The 25,656-nt window shown below is 50.7% G+C and overlaps 1 protein-coding gene across 1 annotated transcript in view; it reads left to right on the top strand.

Moving 5' to 3' along the window:
• Positions 1-25,656, top strand: part of LOC140411421 (uncharacterized) — a 196,684-nt gene that overhangs the window by 63,700 nt on the left and 107,328 nt on the right. The window contains exons 11-12 of the mRNA XM_072500528.1: positions 18,068-18,121; positions 25,170-25,205. Of these exons, the coding sequence (XP_072356629.1) occupies positions 18,068-18,121; positions 25,170-25,205 (90 nt within the window). The remainder of the gene's footprint in view (positions 1-18,067; positions 18,122-25,169; positions 25,206-25,656) is intronic.

Below are 25,656 nucleotides of genomic sequence, written 5' to 3'. Positions count from 1 at the left end.
TCTCCATTCCCATGACACATGGATAGGGTTCCCAACTCCTCCAGGATTGCTCTGGAGTCTCTAGGAATTAACCTCCCAGATCCTGCCCCAGAGTTAAAGAAAAAGCAGGGTATCAATAGAGAATCCCAGTGCATTTTCATGATCTGTTTATTTGGACATATTTATTCATGTTTATAACAATATTGGACATGGGAAGAGCTGGGGGTGGGTAGGTTGTTGGACTGAACCACGCATCATCCACTCAGGTAAGTGCAAATCTATGCAACCTTCAATTTGTCCTGGTAAGGTGGGCAGTTTGCGGATGAACATATAAGATGGCCAATGGTGGCAGTGAGGGGGTGGGGTGGTTTGACTCAGGTGGTCATGCGATAAAACCTTCAGGAATTTGCTCAGCCAGAGTTGGCAACAATAAACACATGATTTAAATGACTCTGTTACCATATTGTATATTTGGAAAGAAAATGCTGGAAAAACTCAACAGGCCAGACTTACATCTGTGGAGAGAGAAGCAGAGTTTATGGGTGCGATCTAACCAAAATAAAACAGTGTGCTGTTCTGGGCGGGATTCGTGAGGTCATTCCCAGTGCTTGTAGCGGCAGGAACGACGCCGCTATCTGTCGGTACTCTACCCTGTTTTCGAGCCCTGGGGGGGGGAACACCCTGCCAAGACCGCACTTAACTGCAGGAAGGGATCGGGCGCCATTTCTAAATGAAACCCCTATCTCACAACTCACAACTTCAAAACATATAAATGTTTTGAATGCATGTTTCCATAATCTTACATAGATTTGAGAACGTCAATAATTGTAAATTGTGCAACAGTTCAGAAAGCAGATGCACCTTTCCAATTCCACACATTCAGAGAGAGAGAGAAACAAGAGTGAGAAAAATAAAGCATTAATTATTTCATGGAAACAATACACAAATTAATCGTAAAATGGATACATCGACTCGTGGGGCGAGATTCTCCGACTCCCCGCTGGGTCGGAGAATCGCCGGGGGCTGGCGTGAATGCCGCCCCCGCCAGTTGCCGAAGTCTCCGGCACCGGATATTCGGCGGGGGCGGGAATCGCGTTGCGCCGGTTGGCGGGCCCCCCCGCGCGATTCTCCGGCCCGGATGGGCCGAAGTCCCGCCGCTAAAATGCCTGTCCCGCCGGCGTAAATTAAACCACCTACCTTACCGGCGGGACAAGGCGGCGCGGGCGGGCTCCGGGGTCCTGGGGGGTCACGGGGCGATCTGGCCCCGGGGGGCGCCCCCACGGTGGCCTGGCCCGCGATCGGGGCCCACCGATCCGCGGGCGGGCCTGTGCCGTGGGGGCACTCTTTCCGTTCCGCCTCCGTCACGGTATCCACCATGGCGGAGGCAGAAGAGACTCCCTCCACTGCGCATGCGCGGGAATGCTGTCAGCGGCCGCTGACGCTCCCGCGCATGCGCCGCCCAGAGATGTCATTTCCGCGCCAGCTGGCGGGGCACCAAAGGCCTTTTCCGCCAGCTGGCGGGGCGGAAATTCGTCCGGCGCCAACCTAGCCCTCAAGGTTGGGGCTCAGCCCCCAAAGGGCGACGCGATGCCCGACTGATTTGCGCCGTTTTGGGCGCCAGTCGGCGGACATCACACCGTTGCCGGAGAATTTCACCCAAGATTTGTGTATTCCTGTCTGGTCTCCCTCATTCTACAAGTTATCCAAGCCAGAGTCTTAACTACACCACAATTTCTGTTTCACTGTGCTCGCTGACTTACATTGACTCTTGGTGAAGTAACATCTTGATCCTACAATTCTCATCCTTGTTTTCAAATCCCTCCAGGGTCTTACCCCTCCCTATCTCTGTAATCTCCTCCAGCACCACAGTGCTCCAACCTGGGTTGTTAAGGCCTCTTGTCAATCCCCAGTTATAATCGCCCCACCATTGGTGGCTATGCCATTTGTTGCCCAGACCCAAGCACTGGAATTCCCTTCCTACATCTCTCCACCTCTCTACCTTGCTTTCCTCCTTTTAAGACACTTCTGAGTACCTCCTCCTTTGACCATGCTTTTGGTCACCTGATCTGATATTTCCTTTTGTGGCCAGGTCAGACTTTGTTTTATAATGCCCCTGTGAAGTGTCTTGAGATGTTTCATTACATTAAGGGTGTTCTATAAATATAATTTGTTGGGAATAATGGTGAGGTTCTCAACAGTCACAGTTATTATGAAGAAAATGGAACACCAACTTCTGACATCTGCCCATATGCATTCAAACAAGGAAAGTTTCTATTGGAATGTCCCAGGCGGTATTCTCTCAGTCCACGCCGGTCTGGAGAATAGCCGGGCCGGGCACTAATCGCGCAATGCCGCCCTGACGGTGGTCCGCCGATTCTCCGGAGAGTGGAGATTCGGTGCCATTGGCGCTGGCACGCGCCCCCCCCCCCCCGGCAATTCTCCCCCCGGGATGGGCCGAGTGGCTGCAAAAATAATCCGGGTCCCGCCGGTGCTGTCCATGTGTCGTCCTACCCGGCGGGACCTCGGCAGGCATCCTTCTGAGGGTGGCCTGGTGGGGGGATGGTGGGGTCCGAGCCCGGAGGGCCCTCCGCTGTGGCCTAGCCCGCGATCGGGGCCTACCAATCGGTGGGCCGGCCTCTCGGGCTGGGGGCCTCTTTTGCTCTGCGCCGGCCCCTGTAGCCCTCCACCATGTTGCATCGGGGCTGGCGCGGACAATGAAGCCACCGCGTATGCACGCAATCGCGCCGGTCACACTGCGCATGCGCGGACCCGCACATTCGGTGTGGGTCGCTTCAGTGCCGTGCTGGCCTACTCCGGGGCTCGGAACCACTGCTCCTGGGGGCCTGTTGACACCGTCGTGAAACGCGACGGCGTTTATGATGGTGTCAACACTTAGCCTCAGGATCAGAGAATCCCGCCCCCCATTTCTCCACACACAACTATTGTTATTCTCGCTGAGAAACACGTCACTGAATTCATTGCAATGGTATGAAGCTACCCTCTGATTTTTCCCCCCCACAGACCGCCAAAGATTTTTTAACCTGGTGCATTCAGGAGAAAGTGAGTCTTCAATGGACTGATAATTATTGTTGAACAGCCCTCTGGCCCTGAAAATATAATTCTACAAATCATTTCCTTTGATGATAATTAGTGCTTGAGTTTTTTTAAAACGCTTCTCTGCCTGTCTCGTTTGGCTCCTTCTCTTTATCCCTTCTTTTATTCTCCAATTTTTATTTCACTTTTTACTAGATTTAAATCTAATTTACATTTCCTCCTTCACACATCCTGATTCAGTTTCTACATGGCTCAGTGAGAAATTGTACCGCTTGATTGGTTGTTTGATTAAAGAGCCTTGCTGTCAGTTCACTGATGCCGCGGATCCCCTGTAGAAGGCGTTGCGCTGGATCAGACACTGGATTACGGCTAGTTTGCACTCTAAAGCTTGTAAAACATTTTGGGGAGCTGCCAGCGAGGTGAGCGACTGTTCCCTTGCTGCTGACCTGAAAATCCAGGCCAGTAAGTTAAAATAGCACCTGTCTTGTGGTATTGCTGAATGGTAATTCGAACCTTGGATCATGGTTTCTCAGCACACTTGGCCAGAATTTTAAGCTCCCCACCCAGTGGATGGGCTTGGGAACGTAAAATTGCATGGATGGAATTCCCTCTAGAATCCCGCTGGCCCTGACCCAGATGCAATATAATGGTGGGGCAGACAGGACCTTGGAAGAGAAGCCTGTCCTTGCCCCTATTTAGGTCCTTAACTGGCCAATTTTAGTGCTGGCAAGCACCCGATGACTTGAGGGTGAGAAACTGAAAGGTTCTCTCTCGATCTTGGGCAGCACTTCAATCAGAAAGCCCCTTCAGACTTGGGGCGTGTGTTTCCCTCAGGGGCTGGGGAACTCAGCCCGCCCCCCCTCCCTGACAGCTCCTGGTACTTGCCTGAAGTGCAATCCAGGGGCGGCATGGTAGCACAGTGGTTAGCACAGTTCCTTCACAGTTCCAGGGTCCGAGATTCGATTCCCGGCTTGGGTCACTGTCTGTGCGGAGTATGCACTTTCTCCCCGTGTCTGCGTGGGTTTCCTCCGGGCGCTCCTCTTTCCTCCCACAGTCCAAATATGTGCAGGTTAGGTGGATTGATCATGCAAAATTGCCCTTAGTGTCCAAAAAAGTGAGGTGGCGTTACTCGGTTACGGGGATAAGGTGGAGGCGTGGGCTTAAGTAGGGTGCTCTTTCCAAGGGCCGGTGCAGACTCAATGGGCCGAATTGCCTCCTTCTGCACTGCAAATTCTATGATTCTATGATCAGCTAAACAGTTCCTAAATTAAAGGTAAAACTTGAACTTACTATTTACACCTACTAATTCTAACAAGCAATCCAATAGAGTTCACACGCCACTTATAAATAAAGTTAATAAAGCAGGTTACTTGCTTATCTGTGTGGAACTTTGGAAAGAGACCCTTTCAAGAACGGATCAGTACACTTCTGTTCAATCTAACAATTTGGCAAAACTGCTGCTCAACTTAAAATCATATAATAGATTGAAAAACTGCAGACAGACCTGGCTCCTCCCATTAATTACATCATCTGTAGCCCACTAAATTCCATGACCTGCTTAGCCAGGACTAAATACAATCCCTCACAAATTATCTACACTCCAGGGAATCTCCATCAAAACACTATTCCATTAGCCTTTTATCTGTAACCAAGTAAGTGGTTAAAATCAATAATAACCTCACCTCTTACGACTTCTTAATTACTGCCTTAGTAGACACATTGCCTCTAAGTATTTCAAACCAGAGTTTTTTAAATAATACTGCAACAGAATATATATAAGATATATCAATTTCTACATTCATCACAATTTGTTTATGGGATCTTAACCAATGAAGCGAGAGAAGGAAATCCTCTGGTAGGTTCACAACAGACACTAGCATCACAAACTGGAGTTTTAACCCATTTGATGATCTGAAGATGTGAGGGATGGGTTCCTGGAAGGCTGTTGTTATAGTTTTGTCTGTGGTTATCACAGCTGGATTCAGAGTTCCTGGGCAGGATTTCTGTCCCTTGCTGGGGTGGAATGGTGGTGGGCGAGTGTGGAATTTTGTGTACTGGTGCATGCCTGTTCCCTGACTACATTCCACCCCGGGCCATTTCCAAGAGGCAGTATGGGTGGCGGGGCTGACCTGCCCACAGTCGGTGGGTTTATTGAGGCTTACAAAGAAGGCTGACTGGACAATTCCTCCAGCTTCTCCCAAGCATGGAGGTGGCCTCTGGTGGCAGATTTAGGGGTCAGTGCTCCAAGCAGGTTTACAGAACTTCCCTGTCTGGTTTTAGCAGCAGCTGCTGACCTCCCTATGATTCTCTACCCTTCCCAAGTGTTAATTTTAAATTTGAGACTGATGAATATCTGTGAACAAAATCTATTAAGGGATATGGGGTAAAGGTGGGCATATGGAGTTGGATCACAGATCAACCATGATTCCATTGAATGGTGGACAGACTCGAGGGGCTGAATGGTCTGCTTCTGTTCTGGGAATTTTAAGGATACAAAAATCTGAAAAATTGAGGTTCTCATAAAACATCACAATTGAATTATTGTTATGACATAGAAGGAGACCATTTGGCCCATGTCTGCACTGGTTCTCCAAACGAGCATCGTGACGTAGTGCCTTCCCCTGCCTTTCTCCTGTACCCCTGCACACTGTTTATTCAAATGATCAGCAAATTCCCTCTTGAATGACTTGATTGAACCTGCCTCCACCACACTTCCAGGCAGTGCACTCCAGACCGCAACCATTCACTGTGTGAATAAGTTTCTTCTCAACATCGGATTTGCTTCTTTTGCAAATCACTTCATGTCTGTGATCTCCTGTTCTTGATCCTTTTATGAGGGGAAACAGTTTTTACGCTATCTACTCTGTCCAGCCCCCTCATGACTTTGAACACCTCTATCACATCTCCTCTTAGCCTTCTCCCCAAGGAGAACATCCCAACCTCTTCAATTTGTCCTCCTTAGTAAAGTTTCTCATCCCTGCGACCATTCTTGTAAACCTGTTGTAAATATCCTTCCTTTGTTGTGGCACCCAGAACTGTACACAATATTTCAGCAGAGATCTGAATAGTGTCTTGGCCAAGTTCAGTAAGAAGTCTCACAACACCAGGTTAAAGCTTTGCTCCTTCTTCAGGTGAAGTGACTTCACCTGATGAAGGAGCAATCCTCCGAAGGCTTGTGATTTCAAATAGAGCTGTTGGATTTTAACCTGGTGTTGTGAGACTTCTTACTGTGCCCACCCCAGTTCAGCGCCAGCATCTCCACATCTTGTGTAAATTCAGCATAATCTTATTGCTCTTGTACTCTATGCCCTATTAATAAATCCCAAAATATTATATGCTTTATTAACTCTCTATTAGCTCTCTCCACCTGTCCTTTCACCTTCAATGAGCTATGCACATTACATCATGGTCTCTCTGCTCCTGCACCCCTTTAAGAATTTTATCCTTATTTTATATTGTCTCTCCATACTCCTCTGAACAAAATGCATCACCCATTAAACTTCACCTGCCACTTACCTGTCCACTCCTCCAACTTGTCTATGTCCTTCTGAAGTTCACAGTTTCATTTGCAAACTTAGAAATTGTTCCCTGCACACCAAGATCTAGATCTTTCATATATGTCAGGAAAAACAAGAGTCCCAATATCTATCCCTGGGGAACACCATGACAAACCATTCTCCAGCTTGAAAAATATCCATTGACCATTACTCTGTTGCCTATTACTGAGCTAATTTTGTATCCATGTTGCTGCTGTCCCTTTTATTCCATGAGCTATAACTTTTCTCGCAAGTCTTTTGTGTTGCATTGTATCCAATGCCTTATGAAAGTCTTTGTGCACCACATCAATAGCATTATCCTCGTCAACCCTTTCTGTTACCTCCTCAAAAAAACCTTCCAAGTTATTTAAACATGATTTCCTCTTTAGAAATCCATGCTGGCTTTTCCTAATCAGCCAATATTTTCCCATGTGACACCTAATTTTATCCGAAATGGTTGAGTAGAACTTTGTTTACCCAGGTTAATGGCGCTCCAATTTTTTCGGGAAGTTGGAGCATAACTGCACAGAGCTGTCACATTACACCTCTGTGGTGTCTATTTGACCTTGGGGTAATTAGTGCCAGTAGTGGATAGGCATTCTGGTTATTGGGGCCTGGGGTGGTAAGCTGCCTTCAGCTGTTATATCTGAGCTGGAATCATGGGCGTCATTCTCCGACCCCCCAGCGGGTCGGAGAATGGCCGTTGGCCGCCATGAATCCCGCCCCCGCCGGTTGCCGAAGTCTCCGAAGGGAGAAAAGTCGGCGGGGCGTTAATGGCGCCGCTGACGTTAGAGAATGGCACGGGTCTGCGCAAGGCAGCCGATTTTCGGCCTGCCGATATTCTCCCTTCCGGATGGGCCGAAGTCCCGTCGACGTGATGAGCGTTCACGTCGACATAAATCAAACCTCCTTTTCATCGGCGTGAACCTGTGCTCCAGGTTCACGCCGACCAGCGTGGAGGTGAGTGACGGCCTGGGGGGTTGGCCGCTGGGCAGGCGATGGCGTGGCCGCAGTCTGAATGTGTGGGGGAGAGGTGTGTCTCGGGTTGTGTGTGTGTGTGCGGCGGGGGGGGGGGTGCTTAGAGTGGGCTGGGCTCCGGGGGAGTGCCGGGAGGGGGGTCCATGCCGGGGAGGAGGATGGGGGGTCCGTGCCGGGGAGGAGGTTGGGGTCCATGCCGGGGAGGGGGATGGGGTCCGTGCTGGAGAGGGGGATGGTGGGTCCGTGCCGGGGGGGGGTGGGGTCCGTGCCGGGGAGGAGGTTGGGGTCCGTGCCGGGGAGGAGGATGGGGGGGTCCGTGCCGGGGAGGGGGATGGGGTCCGTGCCGGGGAGGGGGATGGTGGGGGGTCCGTGCCGGGGAGGGGGATGGGGGGTCCGTGCCGGGGAGGGGGATGGGGGGCCCGTGCCAGGGAGGGGAATGGGGGGGGGTCCGTGCCAGGGAGGAGGATGGGGGGGTCCGTGCCGGGGAGGGGGATGGGGTCCGTGCCGGGGAGGGGAATGGGGGGGGGGGGGTCCGTGCCGGGGAGGAGGTTGGGGTCCGTGCCGGGGAGGAGGATGGGGGGGTCCGTGCCAGGGAGGGGGATGGGGTCCGTGCCAGGGGGGGGGTCCGTGCCAGGGAGGGGGATGGGGGGGCAAGTGAGTTGGTCCACCTGGCCAGGTGCCAGCCTCCAACAGTTGGACCCATGCGGTCCATGCCACCTGGCTGGGGGGAAGGAGGGGATATGGGCAATGATGACATTTCGTCATTCCCCACCCCCCACCACCAGGCCGTCATGTTTTCCGATCATCCAGCGATGTTGGCCGCCGTGGCGGCAGCCGCTAATGTCCATGTTGCCCTGGATGAGGAGGAGGAGGAGGAGCGTGCCAGAGAGGCGGCGCAGGCTGCCGCAGAGGGGCAGGCGGCAGCCGCCCAGGCTGGAGGGACACCTGACCGACAGGACCGACACCCGAGGGCGCCCCGTGTGTACCGGCCCCAGCAGTCATACCAGGACCTCACGGACCGGGAATGCAGGAGGAGACTCCGGATGAGGCGGGAAACCGTGGCACACATCTGCCACCTGCTGGCACACCTGTCACTGCGTGGCACTGGTGGGGGACACCCTCTCCCCGTGTCCGTCAAGGTTACGGTTGCCCTGAACTTTTATGCAACGGGGTCATTCCAGGCACCGAGTGGGGACCTGTCCGGCATATCGCAGACATCGGTGCACCGGTGCATCCGGGCAGTGACAGATGCCCTATCTGCCATGGCGCACCGCTACATTCGCTTCCCTGTGGACCGGGCCAGCCAAGGTGCCCGGGCCGTGGGCTTCTCTGCCGTTGCCGGGTTCCCCATGGTCCAGGGCGCGATCGATGGGATGCATGTCGCCGTGCGGCCACCTGCAGATAACAGGGCCGTGTTCACCAATAGGAAGGGGACCTATTCGATGAACATACAGGTGGTCTGCGACCACCGCATGATGATCCTGCAAGTCTGCGCCCGTTACCCAGGCAGTGTACACGACTCATACGTGTTGTCGCGGTCATCCATCCCCGGCATGTACGAGGGATGCCATCCCCGGCTGAGGGGCTGGTTGCTGGGCGACAGGGGCTACCCATTGCGATCGTGGCTGATGACGCCTGTACGGAGGCCACGCAATGAGGCGGAGAACCGCTACAATGATGCCCATGTAGCGACAAGGGGAGTGATAGAGAGGTGCTTTGGCGTGCTGAAGATGCGTTTCAGGTGCCTGGACCTCTCTGGGGGCGCCCTCCAGTATCGGTCAGATAGGGTCGGCCGCATCATTGTGGTGTGCTGCGTCCTGCACAACATAGCCCAACAGAGGGGCGATGTGCCGCAGGCAGAGGAGGGCGGAGTGGAGGAGCAGCAGGAAGAGACGCAGTCCTCCCCAGATGAGGGGGATGGGGGCAATGGTCAGGGCAGACGGGCTAGACACAGGCGGGTGGCTGTCCACCGTTACCGGCTGGCCCAGCGGGCACGGGACAGACTGATAGCCGCCCGCTTCACTGACTAGATGGGCGTGGGAATCGGGTAGTATGGCCACAGACCGCACACCATGGCAACAGCCGACCACCCATACCCCCCACCCATCCACCCACCCAGCACCCTCACCCCCCCTCCCCAACCCCACCCACCCCACCCGCATGCACACCAACCCCCCCATTGCCGATCCACCTGCGGCACAACGGCCGGGCTCACACAGTTGCGGGTGGGCGCGTGTCTATTGCAGGCCATGGAGGATGATGACAACCCGCCCTGCGGTGAGCTCCTCGCTCCACATCGTTGGACCATGTCTGACCCATGGCCACAGTACCACCATCCACCCGGACCAACCCTGCATGCGGCTGTGACACTGCAGCGCATGGTCCCGTCCTCTGCCCGGGGGGATGTTGATGGCGGGCCAGGGGGAAGGGGGCAGACTCACCTGGGGCTGAGGTAAGACCACCCCTCACACACACACTTGCGCTCAACGTACATGACACCCCCGCACGCTTTGGACAGAGCACAAAGGCAGCATCTGTAGGTGTAACATTGACTTTAATAACCAAAGGAGTTCATGCACGTGCCCTAGCCCCTAAAACTCATCTGTGCCCTGCACCCGTGCCAACTTACTCAGTGTCTAATTGTTTGGCCTTGCGGGCCCTTTGACTACGTCTACGTGGTTCCCCAGACGGTACAGCAGAACTGGAGGTGGACTCCTGTGATTCCTGCCCTCTGACACTGGATCCCTTTGGCGGCTGTTTCCTGGGGCATCCTGGCCTAGATGGGCCAGGCTGCGGCCCGGGCGACTGGGATGGCGAGCTGCCAGCCTGTCCTGCCCGTTGCCCACCCGATGCACCTGGGACGGAAGGGGGGGGGAGTCCGAGGTGTCGCGGTGTTCCCGGACCTCCCCTACAGGGGGAGCCGGGACGGACCACACCACCTCCTCCTCCCTCGGGGTGCCCGATGGCCCCCAGGCCTCTACATGGGTGGGGGATGTGAAGGGACTGGCCATCCGACGCCCCCCCGGCATCTGGCGCTGCCAGTCCTGGAGGCCCGTGCTGGTATCGACAGGGGTCTGCAGGTTTGCAGCCATGGAGCCCAGGGGGTTGGCAAACCCTGTCTGTGACAGTGCGACGCCGGCTCGCACATGGCCACTGGTGCCGATGCCCTCAGCGATGGCCTGCAGAGACTGGGCCATGGCCTGCAGAGACTGGGCCATGGCCTGCTGAGACTGGGCTATGGCCTGCTGAGACTGGGCCATGGCGTTGAGCTCCTCTGCCATCTGGCGCTGGCACTGGCTCATAGCCTCCTGTGAGAGTGCAGTCATGTCCTGGGCCACAGACGCCACCTGCACGGAAAGCCGCAAGCCTCGCAAACTGTTCCCCATGTCTGACACCGTCGCACCCATTGCCTCCACCGCGGACGCCACCCGTGCGGTGTCGGCCTGGGTGGCACGCATGACCGGCACCACTTCCAGCTCCTGGACGCGGGTGGACTCCTCTACCTGTGACTGCAGCCGCCGCAAGCCGGCCGTCACCCTCTTCGCTCGTCTCCGGGTCGGTGGTTGCATCGGATCTATGTGTGGGTGTGGAAACTCCAGGAACCCGGGATCCATCTGGGCGGCAGATGTTTGCTTGGGCTGGGCTGCCCTCTGACCGCCCGGCCCCTCTGCTGCTCCTACCTCCACCTGCTGTACCGGGACGGCTGAGTTGTGCGCACCAGTGAGTGTACCAGACGCCTCATCACTAAAGTGCCCAACCGAGGTGAGTGTTTCTGCGATGGTGGAGGGTGTTGGTGACAGCAGTGGCGTTGTGTCGTGCTCTTCGTCCCACTCTGAGTCCATGGCACTTTGGGGTGGGGGTTCGTCTCCACCCATCCACTCTGAGTCACTGTCCGGTATTTCGTCTTGCTGGGTAGTGCTGTCCTGGGTAGTGGTGACCTGGGTAGTGGTGTCCTGGGTAGTGGTGTCCTGGCTCGGATGTGACGGGGGTCTGTGGCTGCCCCCCTCATCGCTGGGTGGCACACGCCTGCGTCGTCGCTCCCGCACTTGACGGGGGTGTCGTCTCCCTGTTGCTCCAGGTCTCTCCGTCTCCCGTGGTGTGCGAGGGGCATCCTGCGGGCATCGCATGCCGGAGGGTCCGGGTCTCTCCGTCTCCCATGGTGTGCGAGGGGCATCCTGCGGGCGTTGCATGCCGGAGGGTCCGGGTCTCTCCGTCTCCCGTGGTGTGCGAGGGGCATCCTGCGGGCGTCGCATGCCAGAGGGTCCGGGTCTCTCCGTCTCCCGTGGCCTCCGAGGGGCATCCTGCAGGCGGTCTGCATCTGCGGGGATGGGTGCCTCGACGTTTGCTCCTGCGATACACAATGAAGCATGCATGGTTAGTCACGCAGGCAGTGATCAGGTGAAATGGGGGAGGGGGGATATGGGGAGGGGGGATATGGGGGAGGGGGGATATGGGCGAGGGGGGATATGGGGGATATGGGGGAGGGGGGGATATGGGGGAGGGGGGATATAGGGGAGGGGGGATATGGGGGAGGGGGGATATGGGGGAGGGGGATATGGGGGAGGGAGGGGAGGGGGGATATGGGGGAGGGGGGATATGGGGGAGGGGGAAATGGGGGAGGGGGATATGGGGAATATGGGGAGGGGTGATATGGGGGAGGGGGATATGCAGAGGGGGGCATATGGGGAGGGGGGATATGGGGAGGGGGATATGGGGGAGGGGGGATATGGGGGAGGGGGATATGGGGGATATGGGGGAGGGGAGATATGGGGAGGGTGATATGGGGGAGGGGGGATATGGGGGATATGGGGAGTGGGGATATGGGGAGGGGGATATGGGGGTGGGGGGATATGGGGGAGGGGGATATGGGGATGTGGGGGAGGGGGGATATGGGGAGGGGGGTTATGGGGGATATGGAGGGGGGATATGGGGGATATGGGGAGGGGGGATATGGGGGAGGGGGGGATATGGGGAGGGGGGATATAGGGGAGGGGGGGATATGGGCGAGGCTCACCCTGCCTGCTCTGACGAGGTCGTTCACCTTCTTGTGGCACTGGGTGCCTGTCCGTGGTGTCAGGGCCACAGCGGTGACGGCCTCTACCACCTCCCTCCACAGACGCCGGCTGTGGCGTGGGGCAACTCTGCGGCCGTGTCCGGGATACAGGGCGTCCCTCCTCTGCTCCACTGCATCCAGGAGCGCCTCCACATCCCGTGACTGGAACCTCGGGGCTGATCGGCGTGCGGCCATCCGGTCGGGTGTTCCGGTCAGGTGTTCCGGTCAGGTGGGGGGGAGCATCGCGGCCTTATGAGCCATCACGCTGTGCGGCGTGTATGACGCTGGATGGCGTGAACCACGTGCGCAAGCGCGGATCCCGTCACGTAGCTGCTAGCCCATTTTGGGCCGGAGACCTTTGAACCATTTTTCCGGCGTGACGCAAGTCAGATTTGCGCCGTTTTTTGCGCCGATCGGCGGACTTTGCTCCGATAACGGAGAATTTCGCCCCATGCTACTTTAGTGTCAAGCTTTAAAATTCTCTGCCGCAGAGGGCTGTAACATTGAGTATGTTCAAGATAGAGATTGATTGATTTCTACTGATTAAAAACATCAAGGGATACAGGGATAGTGCTGAAAAATAGTGTTGAAGTAGAAGATCAGCCATGATTTCAATGAATGGTGGAGCGGGCTCACAGAGCTGAATGGCCTACTTCTGCTCCTAGTTCTTATATTCTTAAACTTCCTTTAAAATGGCTTCACTCTAGTAGGATAGTCTAGGCCGGAGGCCAATGATTCTGCTGGCTGAAACTTGATATGAGATAAATGGAAGGAACAACTTTCAAATCTTTCCTAGTTCAGTATAACATCTTATAAACTGAAAGATTTAGTTGACTTCAAAAGTAAAACTGAAGCAGTGAGAATACTTCTTTGCAATAATAATCATATTACGGGTAGTAATTGTGAAGCAGAGTCACTTTGGTATGATTTATCTCCAACAGACGACTTAACATATGCAGAAGAAACAGTTCCAGACATTTTTGTGTCAGTTGATGTCAAATAACATGTAACTTTTGATTGGATTAATTTTACTAGCTGGAGAAGAGAGCTTGTATTGAATTGGAAGTGTTGAGCCCAGCAGTGGAAGGGATAATCTGCACTGCTGTCAATCATTCCAGTGTCGACTACTTATTGTACGGAGCAAACACGGAAATAAATCTCTGCATAACTGGATTTCTGATAAATAATATTGATTTTTACAGCTAGAAAATTGCCATTAATTTGATGTGCCAAGTAGGGAGAAGGCCAGAAGGAGATTTGATAGGGACGTTCTCTGAAGGAGAAGCGGCTGAGGTTATTCATGAAGGCCCCGACCTCTCAACCTTGCCCGTCGTTTGAGATGTGGTGACCCTCAGGTTAAATCACCACCAGTCAGCTCTCCCTCGCAAAACGGAAAGCAGCCAATGGTCATCTGGGACCATGGCAACTTTACTCTCTGAAAGACTAATCAGTGAACGCCATCCCCACCTTCGCCCCATGAATCCACATTCCTTCTGTTCAGATTATCATGAGGGGTCTGGATGGAACAGAAAGGGAGAAAATTCCCATTAGTGAAAAGGATCAGGAACCCGAGGGCACAGATTTAAGGTAATTGGTAAAAGAAGCAATGGAGAACGAGGAAAGACTTTTCATACAGTGAGTGGTTAAGATCTGGAATGCGCTGCCAGAGTGTGTGTGGTGGAGTCAGGGGCAATCGAGACATTCAAGAGCAAACTGGATTATTATCCAAAAAGGAGGAATGTGGAGGGCTATGGGGAGAAGGCGACACTGGGTCAATTGCCTCCTTCTGTGATACTAAGGGTAGAATCTTAAGGATTGGTGCTTGTCATCCTGAGAGTCGGCGCATACTGTGCTACTGTCAACTCTCAGAAGCCCACTGCCATTTAACATTTAATTGAGCACTGATTAGCAGTGAGCGAGAATTCCATCCACCTTTGGAGGTTGACCGATAGATCTCCAACCCATCTGGGCAGAGCGCTGTAATGGTCAGAAGCGGTACTGGATCAGTCTGCCTGGAACTAAGTCCCAGGACCGTTCTCAAGCGAAGTTCCAGGGACCGAGATCAGGGCTGGCCGTTCGAGGGTATGGGATGTCCTGGGGATTCGGGAGGGGGGGAGAGCGATCATGACGTCGGAGGGCAGGCCAGGTTAAGGAGGGATGGGACTCCAAGGTCCCGGAGGGGAGGGCACCTGAAATCTGAAGGGGCCTGCAAATTGAAGCACCCCACACCCCTACCGCACAGGATGGAGATAAATTTATTTCTCTGTTTCCTACCCTACTTGCACCCGCTCCTGACGGTCTATAAATTGAAGCTGGGCAGCAGAAAGTCCTTAAAGGGCCACATAAGAGCATGGTATCCTACCCAAGGCCTTGCCCACCTGCCCAAGGCCATGCTCACCTGTTAAGATCCAGACCAGACCCCAACTATTGTTAGGATACCGAACAAGACCCTCAAACACTTCTTAACATTTCTAAAACTGGAGGGAAGGATACTTGGCTCCAAGCATGATTTCACTGATGAATAGATATCTTTTATATTAAAACAAACTTCATTCCTGACACAGGATTAAACATAACATCACAGAAAATAACCTTTCAGTTAACAGTTAAGCAATCCTTAAAATAAAAGGAATCCTTTTTTTTACTACTAGCTTATACCTTCTTTATCTCCAATTAAGGTCAAAGGTTAACGAACACAGGGTTACTTGCTGTACACTTGTATGGAGATTCCTTGAAAGATTGCTTGGAGAGAGCCCTTTCAGGCAACAGTCTAAAGACTCTTCTGTCTGTGTCAGTCTGCTGTTTATCCTGACAGCATTTGGCAAAAGCTGCTGCTCAGCTTAAAGTTCCTAGCAGACTCCCAAACCTATTTCAAACTGCCAAACTACAGACAGACCTGGCTCCTCCCATTAATTACATCATGTTTATCCCGCTCCGATCCCATGACCTACTTACCAAAATCTAAAACCCAGTGTCTCAAATTATCTCTTCTCCAGCAATCAAAAATTCAATTAGATCTCTCTTTCTAAACAAATACCTAGTTAGAAAGAAAGATTATCTAAATTTTACAACATCTTAATTGAACATTTTGCAGACACATTGCATGCTTGTAGATTCAACCAGGATTTTGAAAAAATTACTGCAACAGATATATATATAAATATATATATAATAACATTAGTGCAACAGATATATATACTAAATCTATATAAAAGTTTCCTACACCCAACAAGAAAAATGCATCTGAGCGTGGTAGGTGTGATCCCAGGAAGAATCCCGTCCAAGCAATTTTATGCTTCCCTCCGCCGTCTCAGACCCTGCCTTGGGGAGAAACCTAAAATTCCGCCCTGTAAAGTGGCTGCAAAATTATGTCGACCGGCAATGATTGGGCTAGAAGGTAACAAATGGAATATCATAGATTATAGAATTTACAGTGCAGAAGGAGGCCATTCAGCCCATCGAGTCTCCACCGGCTCTTGGAAAGAGCACCCTACCCAAGGTCAACACCTCCACCCTATCCCCATAACCCAGTAACCCCACCCAACACTAAGGGCAATTTTAGACACTAAGGGCAATTTATCATGGCCAATCCACCTAACCTGCACATCTTTGGACTGTGGGAGGAAACCGGAGCACCCAGAGGAAACCCACGCACACACGGGGAGGATGTGCAGACTCCGCACAGACAGTGACCCAAGCCGGAATCGAACCTGGGACCCTGGAGCTGTGACGCAGTTGTGCTATCCACAATGGTGAAATATGAAACTATCCACTTTGTGAGGAAGAATGGAAAGGCAGATATTTTTAAAAGGTGACAGACTAATAATGGAGCTGCTACAGGGTCCCAGGTTCGATCCCCGGCTTGGGTCACTGTCTGTGCGGAGTCTGCACGTTCTCCCCGTGTCTGTGTGGGTTTCCTCCGGGTCCTCCGGTTTCCTCCCATAAGTCCTGAAAGACGTGCTGTTAGGTAATTTGGACATTCTGAATTCTCCCTCTGTGTACCCGAACAGGCGCCGGAATGTGGCGACTAGGGGCTTTTCACAATAACTTCATTGCAGTGTTAATGTAAGCCCACTTGTGACAATACAGATTATTATTATATTTAAGACTGAGGTGAGTCATCAGTCTCTGGACCTATCTTCCTCAAAAGGCAGCGGAAGCAGAATCTTTGAATATTTGTAAGGCAGAGCTAGAGAGATTCTTGATTAACACAGGTGGTGCAAGGTTATTAGGAGTAATCAGGAATGTGGGGTTGAAGTTACAATCAGACCAGCCATGATCTTGTTCAATGGTGGAGCAGGCTCGAGGGGCCGAATGGCCTACTCTTGCTCCTAATTCGTATGTTCATATGTGATGGGTTCAAGCAAGTACAGGGACAGGGAAGGAAAGAACAAAAGGGAAAGTACAAGTGAATCACTGTTTCACCAGGAAAGCTAGATTGAGGTCTGGATCTTGGGAAGGGAGGAGGTCAAAGGGCAGGTGTTGTATTTCCTGCTCTTACGTGGAAAGATGCCATGGACAAGGGAGTGGGTGTTAGGGGAGATTGTCGAGTGGACCAGGATGTCAGGGTGGGAACTGCCCTTTTGGAATACGCAATGGAGAGGAAAAGGGAAGGTCTGTTTGATCACATGGTTCATCGCTAGAGGTGGCCGAGGCTGATCCATTCAATGTGGAGGCTGGCGAGGCTGAAGGTGAGGATGCGGGGAACCCTATTATGGTGCTGGAAGGAAGGGGTGAGAGCAGAAATGCAGGAAATGGATGAAAATGGTTGAAGGCCTTGTCAACTTCAGTAGGGGAAATTCTTGTTTGAGGATAAAGAGAGACAAATTAGAAGTACTGATGTCAAAGGTGGCATCATCAGAACAATAAATTGCATGGTAATAGCATCGAACAAGGATCTTCAAAGGACCACCATCGAACAAGATTTGACACCAAGCCACATAAGGCGATATTAGGATAAGTGACCAAAAACTTGGTCAAAGAGGGATTGATTTAAGGAGTGTCTTAAAAGAGGAATGAGAGGTGAAGAGATTGAGGGATGGAATGTCAAGAGCTTAGGATCCAGGCAGCTAAAGGTAAGGTCACTGACAGTGGAGCGATTCAAATCGGGGATGCTCAAGAGGCCAGAATTAGAGGAATGCAGATATCTTGCAGGTTTGTGGGCTTGGAGGAGATTACAGAGATAGGGAGGGGTAAGGCCATGGAGAGATTTGGAAGGGAAGTCAAGCATTTTAAACATAGGGTGAGAGTTGACATTTGGTGCATATTGTTTAATACATATTAGCAGCAAGCTAACATCACAGGGAGAACTAGAACTGTCACCTTATTTACTCCTGAGATTTTAATAACCTTATACCATTTGGGAAAAAATGCTTGCTGATATTGGCTTCAGTTACTGAAGTTAAGCGTAACTATTGGTGATAAAGTGGTTTAATATTTTTTTTCTCGTATTTCCACATATGTCCAGGGATTACAAGGACAAGAGGGATCACCAGGAACCCCTGGACAACCTGGACCAAAGGTAAGTAAAGCGTGCTGGAAAGCTGAAAGGATTTTTCAATAAACTGCAGCCATGTGGACAACTTTCCATTAAATCACAACTTTACGCTGTGTAACAGAAGGAAGTGCAGTAGTATGATACCGATGAGAGTGACCTGAGATATTTAATAAACGGATTAGTGGGTCAGTACAATTAGACAAAGCATACAGCCAAATATTCTGTCTTCTGTAGACCAACAAAGTGTTGTGGATAAACTCATAGTTACCATACTCCCAGTGAGAAACACAATTTAGTCGTATTGCTGAAAAAAGAAGCACATCAAACAGGAAACTTTGTATCTGAAGAGAATGCTGATTGGTTGGCAAGTGGACGATGATTGGTAGAGGCATTGCCATGGAGAGTGCACCAGTTGATGGTGACTGACAGATAATTGCCAAGCGTTGACCAATCAGGGTCAAGCTGCCTGGTTTTAAATTTATTGAACGCTTGGCAGTTAACTTTGGGCACACCACCTTAGAAAGGATATATTAAATTTGGAGAGTGTCTAACGAGATTTGCCAGGGTGAACCCTGAACTCCATGGGTTAGGTTACTTGGGGAGTGTCATGATATGCAGACATGCAGATAATGATATACAGATAGGCAACTAATGAACACAGAGAACATGACATGACCAATGAGCAGGCAGGACACTCAGGGGTGGTATCTCACTATAAAAGGCACGAGGCCCTCACACTCTGCCTTTTTCCACTGATGAACATCTACAGAGTGAGTCAGGGTGTATGTACAGTATCACACCTCCAGGCCATGGCTAAGAGCTAGTCTGGTTCAGTCAGACAGAGTAACCACACTGAGGTTAGCAGAGAGTCGAACTCATAGAGAACTGTGCTAACTGTGCTACTGATTCAATAAATCAGATTGAATTAACTTCAAAGTCTGGAGTATCTTTTGGTTAAAGCTGCATCCTTTTGCAGCCTGTGTTATCCTAGAGTACTTAACACATCATGCTACCAGGAGACTCCTTAATCTAGGTGGTTTACCTCAGTCCATTCCGTGACGACCAGCGAATGTATTCTGGCACCATGGAGAAGATTCAGGCTCCTCGCCAGCTCAGGATCTCCGGCAATCTCAGTGTCAACTGGCGGACATTCAAGCAAATGTTTCTGTTGTACATCGAAGCTTCAGACCTCGTGGGTGCATCTGATGCAAGGAAGATCGCGCTTCTCCTCTCAACAGCGGGTGATCAAGCCATCGAACTCTTCAACTTTTTCACTTCACCGAACGCCAGGACAAGACAAAGTTTCAGACCGTCCTGGACAAGTGTGGCAGTCACTGTGGAGTGAACACCAATGATATCTTCGAGCGCTACATATTCAAACAGCGTCTACAAGATAAAGATGAATCTTTAACTCCTTCTTAACTAACCTCCACCTGCTAGCGCTGTCCTGCAACTTTGGTGATATTGCTGACTCCATGATCAGAGACCAAATCCTTTTTGGAGGTCACTCTGATCCTCTGAGAGGGCAGCTACTGAACATCAAGCATATGCCCCTGCCAGTCGCGATTGAAACATGCACGGTGCATAAGCACGCCAAAAATCGCTATGCCCAGTACAACGCCCACTTAAAGACACACTGCCCTGCAAGAGGCAGGCGATGTTTAAACTGCGGGAAGCCTGTACACTATGCAGCCTTGTGCAGGTCTGCACCACCAGTGAGATGGCACATGTACGTTTTTTCACCAAGTTAGATGCGTCACATGGATTTTGGCAAATCCAGCTGGATGAGTCCAGCAGAAGGCTCTGCACCTTCATATACTGCTATAATCTCATGCCATTTGGCATTGTCTCGGCATCGGAGATCTTCCATCGCATCATGGAGCAGATGATGGAGGGCATTGAAGGGCTTCGCGTGTATGTGGACAACATCATCATATGGTCCACGACCCCTGAAGAGCATGTTTCCCATCTCCAGCAGGTATTCCGCCGTGTCCATGCCCATGGCCTGAAGCTGAACAGGTCCAAATGTTGCTTTGGCATGTCGACACTCAAGTTCCTAGGCGACCAGATCTCTCAGCAGGGCGTGCGCCCGGACACAGACAAGGTCAAGGCCTTCAAGACAAGAAGGTAGTGTTGCGCTTCCTGTGCATGGTCAATTTTCTGGGCAAGTTCATCCCAAACCTGGCCTCACACACCACGGCCCTACAAAACCTGGTGAAAAAGTCCACTGCCTTTGAGTGGAAGGCGGCACATCAGGCAGAGTGGTTGGAGCTGAAAGCCAAACTCACCACTGCACCCGTCTTGGCATTTTTCGACCCAGACAGGGAGACGAAGATTTCGACAGATGCGAGCCAGGATGGCGTCATTGCGGTGCTGCTTCAACGCGGTGACACTTCATCCTGGGCACCGGTAGCCTACGCATCGAGGGCCATGACGCCCACCGAAATAATATATGCGCAAATAGAGAAGGAATGCCTGGGCCTCCTCACTGGCATTCTCAAGTTTCACGACTATGTCTACGGCCTGCCGACATTCACTGTCGAGACGGATCATCGGCCTCTGGTCCACATTATCCACAAGGACCTGAACGACATGACGCCTCGGTTCCAGCTCATCCGCCTCAAACTCAGAAGGTACGACTTTGACTTAGTGTACACGCCTGGCAAGGAGCTCATCATTGCTGATGCATTGTCCCGCTCCATCACATTGCCTGGTGAACCGCTGAAAATCATCCGGCAGATTGAATCACTGGTGCAGCTGTGTGGTAGCACCCTCCCGGCGTCTGATGAGAAGGTGGTTCGTATCCACGAGGAGACAGCCAAAGACCCCTTCTTGCAGCGTGTCATGCACCACCTCGCCAATGGCTGGCAGAAGGGCAGTGTCCTCAATTTTACAATGTTAAGGAGGACCTGACGGTGATTGATGGTATCCGCCTCGAGCTGGACTGGATTGTCATTCCACTCAGTCTCCAGAGCTTGGTGCTCCGCCAAATCCATGAGGGACACCTGGGCGTCGAGAAGTGCAGACGCAGAGCCAGGCAGGCTATCTACTGGCCCGGTATAAGCCAGGACATCTCGAACACGGTCCTCAACTGTGCGACCTGTCAACGCTTCCAGCCAGCGCAGAGCAAGGAGACACTCCAGCAGCATGAAATCGAGACCTCCCCGTGGTCCAAGGTTGACATCGACCTTTTTTGTGCGAATGGTCGTGACTACGTGTTGATTATTGACTATTTCTCCAATTACCCTGAAGTCGTGAAGCTCTCAGACCTCACATCTTGGACCGTCATCAAGGCCTGTAAGGAGATGTTTTCCAGGCATGGTATCCCACTCACTGTCATGAGTGACAATGGCCCATGCTCCAATAGCCACGAGTGGTCTATGTTTGCCAAGTCATACCATTTCAAACATGTCACGTCCAGTCCACACTATCCGCAGTCCAATGGGAAGGTTGAAAAAGGGGTGCACATTGTGAAACAGCTCATCTGCAAGGCCACGGATTCTGCTTCTGACATCTACCTCGCGCTGCTTGCGTACAGGGCGACCCCACTGTCCACTGGCATGTCGCCTGCTCAACTCCTGATGAACAGGGACCTGCGGATGACACTTCCAACCATACACTTGCCCAACCTGGATCACCTCCCGGTGCTGCAGAAGGTGCAGCAACTCCGAAACCAGCAAAAGCAGGGCTATGATGCTCATGCCACCGATTTGCCCGTGTTATCCCCGGCAGACACTGTTCGGGTCAAGATCCCTGATGGTGGCTGGTCTGCTCCAGCTGTCGTTGTTCGACAGGCTGCGCCCCGCTCGTATGTTGTACGTCGGGCTGATGGTTTTGTTGTGCGACGAAACAGACGGGCACTGCGCAGTTGCCTGCTGACAACCGCTTTCTTCTCCGTTGTTTTGCCACCTCCTAATACCTCGAACTACGAGGCCACCAGTCCGGCTTCCATCTCGCCTGTCAAGGCGCCGTCGTCCCCACCACCACCTCTCCGGCGGTCAACAAGAATCAGACGCAAGCCCCAGAGACTGGACTTATGAACATTTGTTTTGTTTGCTATGTTCTGTTTTCTTACATTAGACAGCTTTCTTCACATGTAAATACGTTCACATATGCACCGCTTGTAAATATGTTAATATATGCCACCACATATAAGTACGTTCCCATGTGCCAACAAAACATAAAAAAAGGGGAGATGTCATGATATGCAGACATGCAGATAATGATATACAGACAGGCACAGACAGGCAGCTAATGAACACAGAGAACAGGACATGACCAATGAGCAGGCACGACACTCAGGAGTGGTATCTCACTCTAAAAGGCACGAGGCATTTACACTCCGCCTTTTCCACTGATGAACATCTACAGAGTGAGTTAGGGTGTATGTACAGTATCACACCTCCAGCACGTGGCGAAGAGCTAGTCTGGTTCAGTCAGACAGAGTAACCACACTTAGGTTAGCAGAGAGTCGAACTCATAGAGAACTGTGCTAACTGTGCTACTGGTTCAATAAATCAGATTGAACTAACTTCAAGGCCTGAAGTATCTTTTGGTTAAAGCTGCATCCAGTTGCAGCCTGTGTATTCCCAGAGTACATAACACATCAGGGAGATTACACTCGGGTTGTATTTCCTGGAATTTAGAAAGTAATGAGGTGATTTGGCTGCGGATTTAAGATATTAAAGCATTGGATAGGGTGGATCAAGATAAACTATTTCTGTTGGTTATGGAGTCTAGGACTAGATGACATTATCTGAAAATTAGAGCCAAACCTTTCTGGATTGAAACACTTATACATGAGAAGATGATAGAAGTTTGGAATTCTTTTCTGGGAATGATAATTGAGTCAGATCAGTTGTATATTATAAACCTGAGATTGATAGTTTTATGTCAACCAAAGATATTACAGGAAAAGATATGGAGTTAGGTCAATGATCAGATGTGGTGGAACAGACTTGAGGAGCTGAATGGCTTACTCCTGTTTCTATCTCCTTCAATGCACGATCGGTACCAAAGCACTAGTATCACAAATTGTGTTCATAGTTTTTGAGTCACTGCTGCAATTAGCTGGGAGAAAGTCTCTCTCTTTCTCATTTAATATTAAACACTGGGACTGTTATGAGTAAAACGTGCAGAATTGGAGCGAATAGAGTAAGTGGGCTGGATTCTCCGCCGTTGGGGTGCTCCATTTTGCCGGCAGCACCGGGGTTTCCTGACGGCGTGGGGCTGCCCCACAATGGGAAACCCCATTGACCAGCTGACGAAACGGAGCATCCCGCCGGCGTGCTGAACCAGAAATCTGGCGGGATGGAGAATCGAGCCCAGTGTATATCATTAAATCTTTTTTAATTGCCAAGGAGTCAGACAGTTGAGAGTGTCAAAAACCTTCCCATTTTCTTAAATTGAATCTTTTCCGAATGTTGCACTGGTACATGTTACACGTACAGTATTGTGTCTGGTTTACCCTGGCCTTACAGGAGTGCACTGATTGATATATTGGAAAAGCAGTACTTCAGAATACAGATTTCAGTTGGCATTGCCAAGCGCTGAGGGTGGTAATTGATTATCTGGTCTTGGGCCGCTGTTTGTTTGGTTCTATTTTCCTTCTCTTTTCAAGCTATCCTTCCCCAGCAGGAGTGTGCCAGCATTGCTAAAGAGGTTGTGGGCAAGTTCTGACTAAATTAGTCTCCTGGGTGTTATAGATTGTTTGATATTAAACTAACATCTCAACCCCTGTCCTGCTATCCTTGAAATGAAAAGGTATTATGCAATGGATGCCTTATAAGTTTCGAAGTAATACCTCAAGATAATAGATTAAAAAGCGATTTATTGGCACCCAAAAACATTGAGCATAATATTAACACTATTATGAATAACATTTATACAAAAACCTATGAGCACCTTTACCTTAATATCAGTTTACTGAAAAATTCATTTCTTACAATTCTCCAGTTGGGCAATGTCTGCTCAAGACTCATCGAATTCCGTAGTACCTAACTCATCTTTTAAACCTTTTGTAAGAATCCATGGGCGGGGTTTTCCGCACAATCTGCCACGTGCTTCATGGCGGCAGAAGTGACCCGCCATTGGCCCGCAGCGGGATCTTCTGGTCCCGCCGTTGTCAACGAGGTTCCCTGTTGAATGCATCCCTCACCGCCGGGATACTTGCGGCAGGGATGTACGATCGCCAGGAGTGGAAGATCCCACTGGTATGAACGGCTGGAAAATTCTGGCACATATGTTTTCACATTAGCTCATCCAATAAGCTACAATAACTTCAGTTTTAACAGGAATTACTCCCCACATTTTATCATGACTGAGCTGTCACTCAAAAAGTCATTTTACTGGAGGCAGTTGGATTCCCATTCTTTTTTCACGTTCTTGGAGAAGTTAGCAGCGTGAGTTATTGGGATTCCAATCTCTTGAATGGATTGTTAAACATGTCTCACAGCTGCAAAGTCTATGTTAGCTATGCCATAAAGTTGAGCAAATAAAAACACAGTTTGTGGCATCTGCTGAATCCCCCTAATTGTCTGATTAGAATCTCTGTCACTAACTGGACATTGTTAACAAAAACTCAGATAGAAGCTCAAATTAATATCAACAGATTAATATTAAAAAAACTTTTTCTTACAGGACTCACCTTTATTGATCCGTGACATTTGTTGCCTGCCCCTCTCTGATCCTCCAATTGCAGAGAAGTTGGGGAAAAAAACATTTTCGGGATGCCCCTCATAATGATTGCACCTCTTGGAAAGTCAGTCAGCAATCTGCTTTCTGAGAATATCCTTTCATTCGACCTGCCCCTTGGGGGGAGGGAGATCTGGAAATTTCCAGGAAATGCAATGCGGATAGTGACTCATCTACATGGATTTCCATTCTCTTTTCCATTCCTTTCTGTTAGGAACTGCCTGTTCCCCAGGTGTAATGTAGCACCAATATCTAGAGAGGTAAAATAGAGGGCCATCATTTGAATTTGGCAAACCTTGAACAAAGACATAAGAACATTAGAGCATGATCTTTTCATGTTACTGAAAAAGAAGCTAATTCAGATTGTTTGTTTTTCTAGGGGGCACCAGGAGCAGTAGGAACTCGTGGAACTCCGGTAAGTCCAGATATTTACAATCACAAAACAGATTTGACTATAAAATGTTATTGGGTGTATGAAATAAAATTCTAGACTTCCCCCATCACGAACATCACTACAGAATAATTATTTTAATAAGACCTCATATTATCTCATGTAATTCAATTTAGTAAAAACTTGCACCTGTATTGCAACTTAACATTACAAAATGGCCCAATGCCTTTTATAAGGCCAGCATGGTAGCATAGTGGTTAGCACATTTGCTTCACATCTCCAGGGCCCCAGGTTCGATTCCCGGCTGGGTCACTGTCTGTGCGGAGTCTGCACGTTCTCCCCGTGTCTGCATGGGTTTTCTCCTGGTGCTCCGGTTTCCTCCCATAGTCCAAAGGTGTGCAGGTTAGGTGGATTGGCCATGCTAAATCACTCTTAGTGTCCAAAAAATGTTGAATGGGGGTTACGGGGATAGGGT

This window comes from Scyliorhinus torazame, chromosome 4 (assembly GCF_047496885.1).
Source record: "Scyliorhinus torazame isolate Kashiwa2021f chromosome 4, sScyTor2.1, whole genome shotgun sequence".
Lineage (NCBI taxonomy): Eukaryota > Metazoa > Chordata > Chondrichthyes > Carcharhiniformes > Scyliorhinidae > Scyliorhinus > Scyliorhinus torazame.
The sequence above is the reverse complement of the archived record's forward strand: the minus strand, read 5'-3'. Positions and strand labels throughout refer to the sequence as shown.